General features: G+C 43.0%; 1 protein-coding gene across 1 annotated transcript in view; it reads right to left on the bottom strand.

Moving 5' to 3' along the window:
- MAML2 (mastermind like transcriptional coactivator 2) overlaps positions 1 to 16,471 on the bottom strand; it is a gene marked incomplete at its 5' end in the record, with an annotated part of 208,199 nt that overhangs the window by 12,038 nt on the left and 179,690 nt on the right. Inside the window, one exon of the mRNA XM_015641751.1 lies at positions 598 to 801. Within this exon, the coding sequence (XP_015497237.1) occupies positions 598 to 801 (204 nt within the window). The remainder of the gene's footprint in view (positions 1 to 597; positions 802 to 16,471) is intronic.

The following is a 16,471-nucleotide window of genomic DNA, read 5'->3' as shown; positions in this document are numbered from 1 at the left end:
GTCAAGAAATATTTCCTTTATAGAATCTCTCCTGTCTCCTAAAATGATCAGAAATTCCCAACTAGTCTCTCAGATACCAAAGGAGAGAGAACTGGCTACAGATATCTAGAAATGTAAAAATAAAACCAGAGACAGTAGGACTCATACAATCCCAGCCAAGCACACAAACTTGTGATGAACCCCAAAGTCAAGGTACCTGATCCTTCCTTACACACAGGCATTTTACACTATGCTGCCTGGGTGACAGATCCTGGAAGTAAACTTTCCTCTGAGGTCAAAGTAGCATAGCAGTGTGCTTTGGTTTATCTTGCAAAGAAAACCACTGATGATATTCATGTGCCTCAAAACCAAGCACATGTTTGGACTGTTCTTGTAATGAAACTGCAGTAGCTTGGACATTTGAGTGGCTTGGACATTTTTGAAGCTTCAAAAAGGCTTAGAAAATTGCTGAAAAATACAAGGCACACTCTTGAAGTTCTAGGCATTGCCAGAACAACCTTGAAGTTTTAGGGGGCTTTCTCCTCCCTGTCTTAGCTTTCTTTTGTATTGTTTTTATGACAATATTTTCCATGTAAAATAAGAAATAAGTAAACTTACAGCTTCTGCCAACATCTGCTGCTGTAGAAGGAGTTGTTTTTGCTCCATCATTTGCCGTTGCAGAGCCTGTTTCTTTTCCATCAGCTGCTGATTCAACAATGATTGCTGGGATGAGTTCATGTAACCACTTCCAGTGTTTGGATTTGAGCAAGAACTGGAGCTTGGAGTGGGGCCAGCTCCCTGGCCTACCACAGAGTGTTGTTCCTGAAACAGAAGAAATGGCTCGTGAAGGATGAAAATAATAACAAGCATCAAGAAAAGGAAATAATCCTTTTTGTGCAATTAGCTGAAGCTCAGGACACAGCCCACAGACTCTCAGGACAAGTGACTGATACAAAGGCTTTGACAAAGTAAGAAGGGAATTGAGTAATTTCATCCCTCAGGAAAGACTCTGAAAATATGCCAGGTGGTTCCAGTGGAAAACCTCAATATTGTACCAGGAGCTTGGGAAACATTAACAGAAGTAACAGAACTGTCCTGGGGATCTTTGAGGAAACATTCATCGGGCTGTACAGCAGTTTGTTTGACCACAAGGGAACAAACTCGGAGACTGCTGGTTCCTACCATCTGGTGAACAGCAGTGAGAAGCTGCAGACTAATTGCTAGAAGTGCCATCTATTCTTAGAAAATACAGAGGTGGTAAGTTAATACTTCACAGTGGGGTGAATGGTGCTGCTTTCATTCTTCCCATCATCTCCCTGACAAGAGCAATCTCTGAGAGACTGCTAATTGAATCCCATTAGCAACACGATTAAATAGGCTTAGAGTGTATCAACTTCCTCAGTAAAATAAATGTGTCTGGGAAGGACCTTGAAGAGTGTTTTAGGGTCTCTCTGGTCTTTGCAAGGGATCTCGATCTGCTTCCTCTTCCCAGTGTGCAGCTTCACACAAAGGGATGGCAAAAAGTCATCTTAGAGGGGAAGGTGCATGTTAACTCAAGCCATGCTCATACAAGATAAGAATGTACATGGAATGACAGTATGCTGCTCCTTTTCTCTCAGCCATTATTTCCCTCGGCAGCAATATGTTTTCTGCCTACTTGCTCCAGCAGTGTTTGGTACTTGGGCCTTTACCAAATGCAGGAAATAGCTTTCTCAGTACACACACAAAAATATTCAGCCTATGTTGGATCACTCGATACCACGTATTTCTTAGCCATATAGCTACAAAGAAAATGGGATACACTGAAGAGGTCACAACAGTCAGGAGACATATCCATTCTCTGACCCCATTTGGCTGCAATTCTGCATAAGAACCAACCACATAACCCTGTATAACCTAAGAGGCAGCAGCATTTTTGCCTTGCAACACAAGACTCCACAGCGGGAATCTGATGCTCCCTGTTACACAGCGGTTCTCTCAATACCGAGGCGTAGGGCCAGGATCTGGGCTACTGTCCTAGTAAAGCTCTGCTCCATGGCCATTGTCCCCCTTGGCATTTGGGCAAATAGGGGCTGACCGACATTGAGACAAGGATTGGTCATAGGTAGCCTACCCATGCCCTGCAGACCACGGAGCACTGATGTTTAGCGCTTTGCAGACCCCCGGAAAGCTCATTCCTGTGCCTTAGATTTTGCATCCCTCCCCTCCCCAGTAACACACACGCTCAGTACAGACTAATCCCACTTATCTTTCTACCATCTGGCATGGAAGAAGCACAATGATTGTTATGGGTATTTCTATTTTAAAATAACTCCGTGGCTTCTCGATGGGGCCGCATGAGCGCGTAGCTAGTTAGATAAACTATTTGAAGACTGTTACTGAAATAAAAACCATGACTTTCTTCTGGAGCCACCTGCAGCCCCCAAGGCAGTGTTACAAACCCACCCTTCAAATTTATTGGGCTCTTACACAATTATATCCTGCACACTTTCTTTCAGTTCCAGAAGGAATCTAGGATTGCTCGGCACTGCCACATTTTTCAGCCCTTATGTTAGCTGCAAGATAGAAAATACCTCCTCTCAACAGACCTGCTTGCCAAGTTGTTGCGCAAACTTTTTTGTCTTTCCTAAAATATTTTGAAAAGAAAAATATGTTACAATAAATTGGCTTTGACTTCTATATTCAAATGACAACTCTAGCTTGAACCCAGCCACATGTTCCATCCATTAATAGAATTCATCTGTTGCGTCTTTGCACAGATAGTGCAGGCTCCCCCGAATGTGCTTTCAGACCTACATAAAAAACCCGACAAAGCCCAAGTTTTTCTTTCCCTCGTTCCCTACCAACCCATATAAGAAGGGGGGGGGGGGGATTTTGTTTTAAGATAAACTGTGTAGTGTTCATTCACAGTATCTATCAAAGAAAGCTCTTCTGTAATAGCCATTGGCACAAAACACCAGCTGCTTGGCAAACAGACCCTGAGAAAACAGTGTAAATCATCAACTTGGAGCCAGGTTGGGGGTTTTTTGCATTTGGTCCTTTCTTTGCTGTTCATGAAATGTCAGTGTGAGCCTTTGAATCTACGATGTGTTACTTCTCCTGCCTGCTGATCTGCCCCTTGGAATGGGAGAAAGAAGAACATTTTCCTAATAAATCAGGGGACTGGCTGCACGGCAGTTTGACCCTTCATGAACCAGTGCTATCGAGCCTTGCTCTCACCCTGCACTTTCATCACTGCAAATCAGACAGAGGAAGGGCTACACTGCTGTCAGGGACATGGGGCTCTGCGCCTGCACTAGGACAAAGCACCCTTTCTGACATCCCTGAGGGGAAGGGCAGGTTTGGGTTGGAGTTACCCTGCTTTTGTTAAACTGTTTCATCCTGCTCTAAGCCCGGATTTACTGCAGCAGCTTTACTTCAACTCCCCACACCTAGACCTGCTGGTTTTTAAAGTCATTCCTGGGTTCCCATGCTGCAGTTCATGCAGTTTAACTTTAGAAAACCTGACCAAAGAAAGCCTGGAGTGGGACATGCCTGTCCCCTTGCCCAGGACACCTCTGCCCAGCAGACTGCAGAGGCAGCCCAGCATCCCTCCAGCGGGGGAGCCCTGAGTGCTTGTCTGCACGGTGTCACCACGTTGTTTCCCTGCATGAGGAAGGTAACCTGTCCACTTTGCCCCCAAGGAGGTAACGTGATGGGAGCACATTCCTGCAGCCAGCCAGGTGTCAGGGACAGGCTGGAAGCATCACACCTCCAACAGGTACAAATGTCCACCTGGGTTTACCCCCAGTTTCTGCCCCACTTGTTGGCACTGCTCATGTATGTTTCATGTTTCTCCAAACCTGCAAATGATCTACAGCCCTTTTAGGGCCATCCCTTGTGTCAGCTGGGGCTGGGTTAGTGTTCACCAACCACCACAAAACTCCATCTACCCTGCCAGAGCTGAAACTTCAGCATGGTGATGCTCAACATACAAAGCAGATATGTTGCACCACATTATCTGATGTTACAGTGACATATAAAACCTATGAGATGCAGAAACACAGACAGTGAGAGCTCCTGGTAGCACAACTGTGGTTTTGTTCTTAGGCATCACAAAGAACATTACGTTCAAATGCTTAAATTAGCAGTAAATCAAAGCATTTAAGACCAAGTTTGCCTTTCACTATCCCTGCTGCAACTGATTTGTGTTCATACAAATGAAAGGATGTTTTGGCTTTTAACCCATATATGAACTTTCTAAAATAGACTTTTTCCCCATTTTTTCTCTTCCTTTCCTATCCTTTTCCTTTCCCTTTCCCTTTCCCTTTGACCTTCCATTTCCCCACAAAGCTTGTCAGGTGCTCTAAAAGCCTTTTGCAAGCTTATGTCTCTGCAGTCTTAGTTCACAAGAATGTGGTTTAAGGACAGTTGGCTGGAAAAGGATGTGCAAACCTTTCCCCTTTTTCTCCTGGGAATGCTTTGAATTGATGAATAATTTTGATGGGACAGAAGGGAAACAATGGTCAATTTTGTACAAAACCACAATGCCCACAGAGGCTGTTTGCTTCCCAGTCAGGAACCCTGACATCTGTGCCACAAGATGAACTTGTGCTTCTTGCAGATTTCCCCTCAAAAGGAGATGGGGAATTTTTCCACCTTTCTGTTCCTCTGTGGGTAACTCATTCTGTGCCCTGCATCAGTTGGGAGTGACAGCTCTGACTTTTGCCCTTCTTTTGCACCAATTCTGGCCCAAAGAAACAAAGATTTAAAAGAAGAAAGGAAAAGTCTTCCAATCAGTTTATGAAAGCCTACACAGTGACAGATGCCTGCCTTACAAAAAGCTGCTTCCAGGAGAAAGAATGCACAAAGTTATGTTCATCTGGTGACCGAACCTATGCATGATGTCCTCACTTATAAGCAGTTTGATTCTGTTGTGTTAATTGGCATCATTGGCACATGATCACAGTGCAGCTCTTCACTGCAGGCTTAGAGTGAGGACAGTGAAGGAAAAGGCTCCTTTGTGGATTTCTTTAAGGGACCAGTGGCTGTCCCAACACTGTGAGCTTCTCAGGGGCTTTCTGGTTTGACTGCAAACCACCCTGGACAACTGAACACTTGAAAAAGAAGACGGAGGAAGAGAGAGAGGAGAAGGAGAAGAAGGAGAAGGGGAATGGTTCAACCAAGTCCTGCACTGTGCAAGGCTGTTAGCAAAATCCAGACCCCCATGAGCCCCTGATGTGAGCCTCCACAGCCTCAGCTGACATGCTGCTTTCCACAGCCACAAACTGAAGCTCTCCTGCAGCTGCTGGGCCAAGCATTTAGGCTTATTGAGAAGAGTTGGTCTGACTCATGCAACTTCAGGATGCCAAGCACAGGGTGCTTTGCTCAACAGCCAGTCTTAGTACCTGCCAACCCTCTTCTGAGCCATCTCTTTTTTGCTGCATTTAATGGAAGCAGATACAGCCCTTTCTGCTAAATACTGGGCTTTTCATGGTTGTCTGAACTCCAAGCACTGTCTGCTTGTGTCTTTGCCTCAGACAAGAAAGCAAAATTCCAGCAGGACCACAGCAAAGTTCAAGTAAGAACTCTTTCAGCTCTAGTGAAAAAGCTAAAGAGTTTTCATATTTTTAGGAATAACTCTCACTCTTGACTGGAGTGCGGAGGGCTGCTTTCTGTGCCAGTGTATACTCTGGGAGCACCAAGAAGTTCCTGAGGTTAAACTCATCTGCAACAGCTGAGGATCTGATCTGTGTATAAGGAAGTAAGACAGACTGGGGAGAAACAAAGCCAAACAGATTCTCCCTTTGCCTTTGTGCTTGTTCAGCTTGATGGGAGTGGAAAACAGCATCTTCCTGAGCAACTCAAACTCATTCAGCCTTTTTTGATATCTGGAATACACAGCATAAAAGTGAATCTCCTCAAAGTTTAGGTCTCTAACAAAAAACTTGGAGCAGATTTTCTCTAAACTGTCTGCTGCAGCTCTGTCTTCACTACACAGGGAGATGGGGCTGTATAATTATGCTTCAGATGTTTAATTTAGACAACTGAGTTAGGAACCCAGATTAGATGACAGGAACATTCCCTTGCACTCCTCATCTTGGATGCTTCTAGTCACGGTGGAGTGAGATGCCTGGAAGAGTGTGAACACCCTATGATTTGTCAAGAAAAGTGTATGACTTTCTAAGGGTGTTGTACAGAGTGACCTAAAAGCCTCCAAAATTAACCACACAGAGGATACTATCATAGATTGAATTTCCCCTAATGCATGTCAGAGAATATTTTTATGTATTCCAGGAAAATTGCTTTTATATGTATAAACAGCATTTTAAAAAACTGAATATTGCAAGATCTGAAGAGCTGTTTTTGCTGGATCTAATATCCAGAGAAACTTCTGGGTGAAGGCTGTAAAATAGTTCCTTTCAGTAATTTTGTGGAGTGTTTATAAGAAGTTGGCTCAGCCACACAGGACTATCTTCTGTGTTTTTCTCCTGAGAACATCTGAGCTCTTAGGACAAAAATTTCAGGGCCAGCCATGAAATTTTCCAAGGCACATACACAATGAAACATGGACACTAGCATTGCAATTTCACAAGCCCAGGCTGTCTGCCAGAAGTACTTGTGTCTTCATCCAACCAGGGAAGAGAAGCAAATGCTGTGTCACTCCTTCAACAAACGGAGTGGTGGAACCCGAAGAGGAAATGCGGACTAATCCCTTCAGACACTGAAACTGGAAACACACTTGATTTCTGCATCCTCATGGTCTAAGTCACCCACTGGAGTAATATGTTTGGATATCAAGTGATGTAGCAGGTACTCAGCATGCAGAGGGATAAGTATTTCAGCAAACCCAACTGCTGCAGCTCTCACTGGGAAGATGCAGGGAGTTTAGGCTTTTTAAAATTACATTATTTTGGACACACTGAAATTTAAGTGAACCCCATAACTATTCTCAGAAATAGGTAATACTGTGCACAATCTCAAACATAAAAATGGGTGAGCAAATTCCTGAAAGGAGCCAACCCTCACTTTGATGGATAGTTAGCTATTTGTGCAATTTTGAATAGAAACTTATTGTAGCACTTTGCCTATTCAACACCAACAAGGAAGCTGCTCACGCCCAAGATCCTTGTGAACGTATTTCCAGATTTATTTGTAGCCCTGCCATGTCAGGCACAGGTCCATAGCCACTAGCAGGCACTCTTAGAACAATGTTTCCAAGCCCAAACTTGGGCAAAGTGGGAACTGCATCTTGCAGGGTGCGAGGCTCAAATTCAGCCCTTGCACAATCACATAGCAACAGACCCAGGAACAGCGCCTCATTACCAGCCTTGTCTGACAATCAAGTCTTTAATGAGAACAAAGGTTGACAGTGATTAATCATTAAGACATTTCTTGTTCCTTGCTGCACGTGTTGAAGGCAGCCTCCTGCCGAGGCAGTCTGGCAGATTTCCTGTCTGCTCTATACCAGGGCCCATGTCCGGACACACAGGGATGTCTTTTCCCAAAGCCAAGCACACAGACGAATGTCTTGTCTCCATTTCTGAGAATGGCAAATTCGGAATGCATGTGCATTCTGCAAAAATAATAAATCCTCAGCTGTAAGTTTGACTGCTGTATATTCAGCCAAAATGACCTAAAGGACATTTGTTTATGTCAGAATTTTTCCCAGAGACATCAAGGATGGATTATTACTATTTTACCATGTGCACCATGATGAACTTTTAATGTCATCTTCTGGCATAATGTATATATGAAGGTGTCCATTTTAGAAATATTTTGTTTATTTGTAATGAAAATAACATGCACGTGTTGAAAGTTCAACAGAGGGGGTTATTGTGAAATGTCTGCATCAGAAGAGGAATGTTGGCTCCATCAGAGTAAATGGCACAACTCCAGCTGACTTCAACAGGGCTAGAATTTCCTCCCAGATCTCCATCCAGCCACAGGGGCACAGTGGCACTCTTGGCTTGCAGTGACCTCATCTTACACTTTTTGGACAAAATACCTGGTTCAGAGAGACCAGCAGAGAGCCTCCACTGATGTATTTGTGCAAAGACTATCCTGCACTCTGTATGGAGCTCTATTTTAAAATGCCTCATGAGCTCTTACTCTGAAATAAGTTTGTCAATAAGTGCAAATGATGAAGACTCCAATCTGGTTTTGGACAAAACCAAACACATAATAATTTGTCCTGCTTCAGCATTACCGTTTGCAATGGCTGCAATATGCAATATCTACACTACAAAAGGCCAAGCCCTTTAGTTTATCATCACACAATTGTAGGAAACCAAATGAGGGAGGTTTAAGAAACTTCCCCCCCTCTAGCTGGAACAAGAGCTGGTGTGAGGGGACCTGTTCTGCCTAGTGCTACAGGACAAGGTACGTGCATACTTGCAGGCTCTGTGCTTCCACTAAGGAGTGGTAATTTCCAGCTGAGGCAGTGAAAACTTCCTAAATTGGTTGAATTAGACACTTGTGATTATCTGTCTGTATCTTTAGTAGGAGTATATATATTATCTGTGTATATGTATACCTTATTCATCTAATATATGTTCTTGTCTCACTGCCACATGTTTACTGTCTTTCACAAAAATTATCTAGCCTGAGGTCAATACAGAAAATTTCAGCCCACTTAGAAAAGCCATAGCCAATTGAAGCAAGAGTCTTGGAAGGGAAAGCGCTGGGTAATTCAGTAACAGGAGACTCTCTCATACATACATGTTTATATTTCAATGTTCAGTTTACAAAGCAGTGCTAAGAAAGACACTGGTAGCAGGCTTATGTATAATGTAGCCTTTTTGGCATCTTGCCTTATCCTCGTGTTTCCCCCTGGCAGGCAGCTCTGACAGTCAGAGTAAACCAAAGGGTACATGGGCACCGTGCAGGGAGGTGTGCTCCAGAGCTTACTGTGGAGACCCAGGCTCCTAGGATTCCATGGAGCCAGGAATGAGGTAGATTATATATTATTCACCCTCCCTATTAATTGTCTGCAGTTTAAACAAATTTGTGTCACTACTAATTAACAAGCACCAAAAAAAGAATAAAAAAAAAGAAGAAAAAAACTATGATATAATATTTCCTCAAGCAATAAAAAAAGCAAAGCAAATACCATAAATGCCAATTTTTCTGCAGGAGGAGGGAGCAGGCAACCTGAACAAAATATTCAATGAAGAAAGAAGAAATAATCAAACATGCAGAATGATAACAGCAACAGAAAAACCACATCACTGGAGCCAAGCACTTCAATTCAAATAAGCACAACATGGGTGACATGACTGTCAGAGACACATACTAAGATCAAAGCTCTCCTGCTGAGAATACACGGCAAGAACATGAGCATCCTTAAACTGGAGCCTGCTGGGATCAGCCTTCTGACACCAACAGCTCCAAACTCTGATGGCAAATGATGGCCAAGACTGAAATCAATGTGTGAAGAATGGCTCTGGCCTGCGTCTCCCCGCACTGATTGAAGCTGCAGAAGGGACATGCCTCAGGTGGGACTGGATCTCTTTGTTCCCACTTACCTGTCCCAGGACAATGACTGGTTCTAAACAAAATCAGCATCTGGAGCTGGTAGCCAAGCATCACTGGGCACAGAAGCAGGGAGTGGGACAAAACCAAATGGTTTCCAGCTGGGACAGCCCACGGCACTGGTGCAAGTGCACAGTGCATGGTTCAACAGAGCAGCTTTTACTGCCCATCTGTGCCGTTTTAAATGAGTCCTTATCACACAACCCCAACTGTGGTCTTCCCTCTCCTTCATTTATAACAACCACTCTTCTTGTTATAGAACAACTTAATTTGATGGGAGTAAATTTGCAGGAGCTGACATAAACCTAAGCTCCTGCCATCCCCTAGCACTGTCTTGATGAGTGTGATAAAATGGTGCCAGTGACTGCAGCAGCCTGAGGGTTTGACAAATCTACCTATCCCTCATCTGTCTGTGCCAACATGTGAAAATACTAGATTTCCTAAAAAGCGCTCCTGGAATTTGACTAATTTTTCATTACCATCTCAAAATGTAGGAAGCAATGTGGTTTTCTCAGGTATCCTAGCAGTTCCAAACACTTCTTTGGGTCAGACAAAGAGTAAAGTCAGGACCCTGAATTTTAGGAAAGCAAAATTCCAGCCATTTAAAGGGTTAGTCAGTAGGACTGCCCTCAGGGATAAAGGAGCACAACAGAGCTGGTAGATCTTTAAGAATGCTTCCCATAGAGTACAAGACCTCTCAATCCCCAGCTGTAAGAAATCAGGAAAGGGAGGCAAGAAACCAGCATGGATGAGTCAGGATCTGCTGGTCAAATTAAAAGGCAAGAAAGAACTGCACAGGTAGTTAAAGCAAGAACGGCGATCCCAGGAAAAGTATAGGAATGGTTCCCAGCTGTGCAGGGATGGGGTCAGGAAGGCCTATGTGGCTGGAGCTGAACTTGGCAAGGGATGCAAAGAGCAAGAAGAAAGGCTTGTACAGCTATGTCAGCCAGAAAAGGAAAGATAAAGAAAGCTTTACCCCCTTAATGAACATGACCAGCAAACTGGTAAGAATGGATGATGAGATACTCAACAGTCTTGCCTTAGTCTTCACTGGCAATCTCTATTCCCACTTCTAGGTTTAAACTAAAACAGTCTAGATATAATGAAGAAATTTTTTTATGAGACTGGTGAATCGCTGAAACAGGTTCCCCAGAGAAGCTGTGAACGCCCCAGCCCTGGAAATGTTAACAGTCAGGCTGGAAGAGACTCTGAGCAACGTGACCTAGTGGAAGGTGTCCCTGCCCATTGCAGGGGAGTTGGACTAGATGATCTTTAAAGGTACCTTCCAACTCAAACAATTTTATGGTACTAAGACTCATTTTCCTGCAGGAGTAAGAGAGTTAGACAGAGCTCATCCACTTCTGCTTTCAGCCCAACAGAGTTTAGCTCTTTGCCTGGCCAGGATCCTCATCACAGGAATTGATCTGCTGCCTCATTGCCCCTCTGGTAGCATTACCAGGCATGGTGGTTATCTGCTGCAGGAATAAAAGGTTATTTCAGAGGTGACATAGGGCCACTAATGCTCCATAATGGCACAGGCCCTTCAAGGAGCACCTGGCATCTCACTGTGCTCAAAGAAAAGTGCAACAGTGCTTGGATATAGTGAGTTGTTTCTTCTGTTCTTTATCTCCAACCTTTAAAAAGCTGAAGTGGAGCCAGCTAGAGAGGTCAGAATATCTCAATCCACCAGGGACCAGTCCTGCCTTGGACAGCATGCCTGCGAGGAATTATCTGAGGAAAGTCTTCCTTAAATCAGATGAAGTAAAAAGTGAATTATACTTCTGGCATTTATTTAAGCTATTTACTGCCCAAATCTTGCAGCGTGGGAAAGAATAACAGACTATCCAGAGCCTGCCGTATGCCAGCTATCAGATAACGTGCGACTCCGGAGAATGGGAAGGTTGGTGCCAACAAAAACTTTCTCGGACGACTTCTGCTCATTTTGTATTATTCTTGTGCAAGAGCAGTAAAAACCTGTTTTGCATCCCTGTTTTTAAACAGACTTAGTCTCTTATGAAAAAGAACAGGTGGACAGGGTATCACTGTCCTGTTTTCTTTCTCTGAGCAATGGAAAGTACCAATGCAATTGCCTTTGTCAAATCACTTGCATATTTTGTTGTGGTATTTCCCACATTTGGGATATAGCAAAGGTAAATGCCCCACAGAGCAAGGAGTAGGGGGCTCTGGATAGCCTTTTATACTCACACTGTCTGCCCTGCCAGACAAACCATGGGCTCTGCTGCGGGGGACACAACGCTGTCTTTGGGCAATGCCTTTGAAGAGACACTGGAGAGGTGCAAGTTCTGCCCCCATCTTCACGTGGTTGGTCACAGCCACACAGTTTAATAAACACATAAACTAAGAAAAGACCCTGTTTATTGGTATCAGACTTTTTAGGGGCCAGAGTGTATCCTTCTCACTGTCTGGTGGCAGAGTTGAGGTGATAAAAGGTACAGTAAGGAGCTTTCACTGGCATCTGCAATGCCCATGGAGCTGTGTTGGACCAGACAGCTCAGATAAAGCTGTGAAATAGAAACACCCAGCTGACCACTTAGCTGTGCTTACAAGGAGAGAAAGCAAAAGGAGAAACCAGCTGAACTAAATGAACTACATGAGTCGTACTACATTTTGCAAATAGTTGGTTAGACACCACAGAGGTAAAAAAACCAGAGGAATTGGCTTGGTTTGATTTGAATTCCCTGTAGAGGTCATCCCTTCACAGTCCTGGCAGTTGGACAGCAATAGAGGGCAAGGGAGAAGTGTTCATTTATTGCAAGCTTGGATTATTTTGGATTTTAGATATTCCAAACCTGCATATTTTCTCTACAGCAAAATCATCTTAATCTGTGACATCCTTTTCCTATCCTAAAAAGCAAAAGTTGGATTCATTCTTGGGCCATAGACAGCACGTGTCTCCTTTAACTTAAAAATGAGGTTTAAATGGGATTTACTTGGCTCACTGGTTTGTACGATCTGGCACTGAAAAACATTTTACCCAATGAGTGCTTTGCAGGCTATTCTTGCAAACAACCTTTTCTGTGAGTCACACAAAAATTTCTGGTAAGTTTTTAGAACTCACAGGCAGGAGAAGACTACCAGGAGACTATGTGGATTCAAACAACAGAAAGAGACTCTGACACAGGAGACTCCACATACCTTTGTTAATTAGGAGAAGGGCAAAAATCTTTTGATGGGTCAATCTGTGGGTTCAGAATATTCAAAATATCATGACAGAAGTTTGATACTGGATAGCAAGGAGTTTTGATGTGACATTTGTGGGGTTTGATGCCAAAACTTGTGATAAATTGTGCTGAGGTTACCAGGGGTCTTGATAAAACATCTCTAAAATACTGTGTCCCTCTTGTTATTACAAATATAGAAGTGATGGAAAATAATGAGTTTTAACCAACGACATAAAGTACCTCAAATGGCTGTTGAAATATGTATGATTATGTAAATTAGATTGCTTGAGCTAGAAAGGGCAGATTTACACAGTAGTTGGTTGGTGGGTTAAAGAACTCTTTCCACATACATCTTGTTCTCCAGGCCAGAGGTGTCAAATTCAGGGAATAACCCCTTACTAGCAAGGTCTTGCTCTGTAAAAATGCTTCCTTGATTTTTAATAATGTTAGTTATGCCTCTTGATTTCTGCCCTGCTTCTATGTAATATTTTTTGTGTGACTAATCCAACTTGAATCTTACAAAAATAAAGTGTTAATTAAGCTTTATCTAATCTCAATCTAATCTGACAGCAGCAACCCCCATCTGCTGTTCTGCTGTGCGCTCCTATTTGGACCACCTACTATACATGGATAATTAGGTGTCGCAACTACTATGGCATCTGAACTCAGGAGAGTGCTGAGTGATTCTGACAGCCATCTTTACAGCTGGTCCCACCAGTCCTCGCTTTCCTAGACAAGCAGTGGGCTGGACTTAGTGTATTATCCTGTCTAGGAGCCAGAAAATAGCTTGTTCCATGCCATCAGAAAGTTTGGTACCTAATCCAGTCAGCAGGGCTCTCCCGCTGTTCATGGAGTTCACATCGTTGTCTCCAGAGGGTTACTGGACAAGTCTGGCCTCTGAGATGAATGGGATGAGTCTGGAGGTGCCTCTCTTCTCCTGCTGACTGGAGGAGTGTGGAGGGGCAAATTTGGGCATGAGACTATACAATGAAATGAGACAATTCTCATCTGATTGTAAGAAATCTGGCTAAGTACATACACGGGCACCAAGTCTGTAGTCACAAAGGTAGGAGACAAATGCAAATGGATTGGAAAGGTCCCACTGGGCTTTGGACCAGGCTCTGTCATACAGACAGGTTAATAAGTGTGGGACATGGAGACCAGCGTGCAGAGAAGTACAAATCCAAACACCCTCATGGTTAGACATATTTACTTCTGGCCTGAACCTCTCAAATCCTCTGGGGGAATTACTCCAACCAGTGTTCACCTTGTACACACAGTCATTTTACAAGGCTAAGGGATGATTTAATGTATTCTTCTCCCTTGCTCAAATCAGTTATCCAGTCTTTGTCCACACACACTGCATGACCTGATTTTCCTCTCTGAGATAAGTCTTCCTAAGCTGTTAAAAGCTTGTCTGAAAAGCCAACTCAGAGGTCAAGTGAGCAGGATTTCATCATTTCGCTGGATATCTTTAAGGAGAAAATGAAAACTTTATGTTACACTGCTAGTCTGACAGCATTAGACATAAGTGTCCAATGAAATCTTGCAATGCTCACTCCACTGGTAGAAAGCCCAACTTCTTGAGATAACAGTGGTTCCTTAGCCAGCTATCAGTTTAAATAAATAAATTTTAAAAAATATTTAAATAAATAAATAGATTAAAAAAAACCCAAAAAAACAAACAAAAACCAAACCAAACCAAAAAAAAAAAAAAAAAAAAAAAGAAACATTAAATTAATCATAAGGGTCAGGCAGACACCTTGCAATCTCGTGTAAGTAAAGGTCCCCAGAGAGCCATCAAAAAGCCTTTTCTTTGCTCCATGAATTCGGACAGAAATTCTCTGCTGAAATTACGGGCAAAACTCCCAGCAGCTTAAGTGGGCCCATGGGTTCCCCAAGAGTTTGCACAACTCTGCATGCAGAAGGGCACCTGGATTCTGCAAGGAGCAGACCTTTAAAGGCATGGCATACTGAAAATCTGTGGCATAAATGGCACAATGGATACACAGATAAGGAGACAGCAGCTGATCTATTCCTTCCTAACAAAGAAGGACAGCCCTCTTTACAGCTGAGAGACCTATCAGCATCTTTGATATCATTGTTCTTGGGGGAACTGCTGAATAAAGGGTCTCTGTCTTTTTGAGCATAATTACAACTGATTTTTTTTTTTCCCTGATAAAGAATGTAGTCATTGAGCCAGAATGGCATTATTTGATGACTTAAATTCATCCTCTAATCCCTCCAAAATGGTATAAATTATTGAACAAGTCACTCAACCCTATAAAAGCACTTTAAAAACATTTTGTTCAGCATGATAATGATCAGACAGAATGTAGCAAGAGTTACAGTAAATTAGACTCATGCTCCAAGCTGGCTGCCACTCAATATACTCATAGCTAAATTCTCACCTACTGAGTAAGACACTCTGTCATGGATAAATTAAGACATAGTCAGTTTGAAAGTGTGTTGGCAAGGACCTTTAGTTCCTTCCCATTTTTTACAGAGAACATCCATGTGATTTCTGGAGGTACTATCAGGGAGCTACACAATGTTATGCCTTGGAGAGATGCTGTGATATCTCTGAGCAAGCTCAGAAACAAGGAAAATTAGTTTGGGTAGAGATATTGTTCCCAGAACACCATTTCCAGCATGTAGATTAGCTTAGCTTCTGCCTGAGTTTCTCTGCTGCCAACCTCAAGTGGTGCCACAAGTTAACCCTGAGGTGCCCAGAGGTGAACCTCCCTGCTTAGCAAACCACACCCACCATCATCAGAGCCGCTCCTGCAGTGTTCTTGTGCTGTAAGTGAGCAGATCTACCCCAAATCCAAGACCAACACCAATGAAAGAAAGCCTTGCTGTGCCCATCATGTCTCATTGATACCATTTGCCCTTACATGGGAACCATGATGCCCCAGTACAGCGAGGCCTCTCAGTGTCATGGTACTGGGATAACGAAGTGAAATCCTCATCTCCACTGATGTCTCTCATGATCATATATCACTGGTGATCACAGCAACTGCAGATAAGACCCCTGAAATACCCAGCTGAGGACATGGTTCGACAGTGCCTGTAATCATCCAAAATTTGTTAGTTTTTATTAGTAATATTGGTATGACAGAACAACTATTCATGATGCTCCTTAACTCTGCTTGAGTGTTATCACTCATAGTGACAAATAATGCGTATTACAATAATTACAACAACAGTGCTGTAAATTCTGCATTTCTCTGAATTTCTGATAAGTAGCTGGCAACTTTACAAAATTGAATTGCCTTCACTAAGAATCAGAATGTGATTCCCTGTACTCCTGTCTAGGATACCTGCTAGAATCCTTAGATTTGGCACAGTCATGGACTAGCAGATACTTTCAAACCAGGTCCATTTTGAGGAATTTGACCCATCTTACAAAACAGTCTAGGTTTGTTCCTTTGCTGGAATGGAGAGCCAGCATGCTTGAGAGGTAAACCAAAGCACTGATTCTGCCCAGTTGCCAATGTATTCTGGGAAATTTCTGCCAACAAGCTAAACTTCATCTTGTTTCTCTTCATTGTAACTGATGCCTCAGCAGAAACCCTGGCCTGACCTCCCCTGCTGCCCTTAATTCTGTGCAAAAATCAGTGATGCATCTACAACACAGCAAGAAGTAGTACAAGTTTCCATATGAGTAACAGTGGGTTGCAACAGCTTTCTCCTATCCCAGATTCTATTCTATTCTATTCTATTCTATTCTATTCTATTCTATTCTATTCTATTCTATTCTATTCTATTCTATTCTATTCTATTCTATTCTATTC

The sequence above is a fragment of the Parus major genome, chromosome 1, assembly GCF_001522545.3.
Source record: "Parus major isolate Abel chromosome 1, Parus_major1.1, whole genome shotgun sequence".
Lineage (NCBI taxonomy): Eukaryota > Metazoa > Chordata > Aves > Passeriformes > Paridae > Parus > Parus major.
Note: the sequence above shows the minus strand (reverse complement) of the source record. Positions and strands in the feature narration are given on the sequence as shown.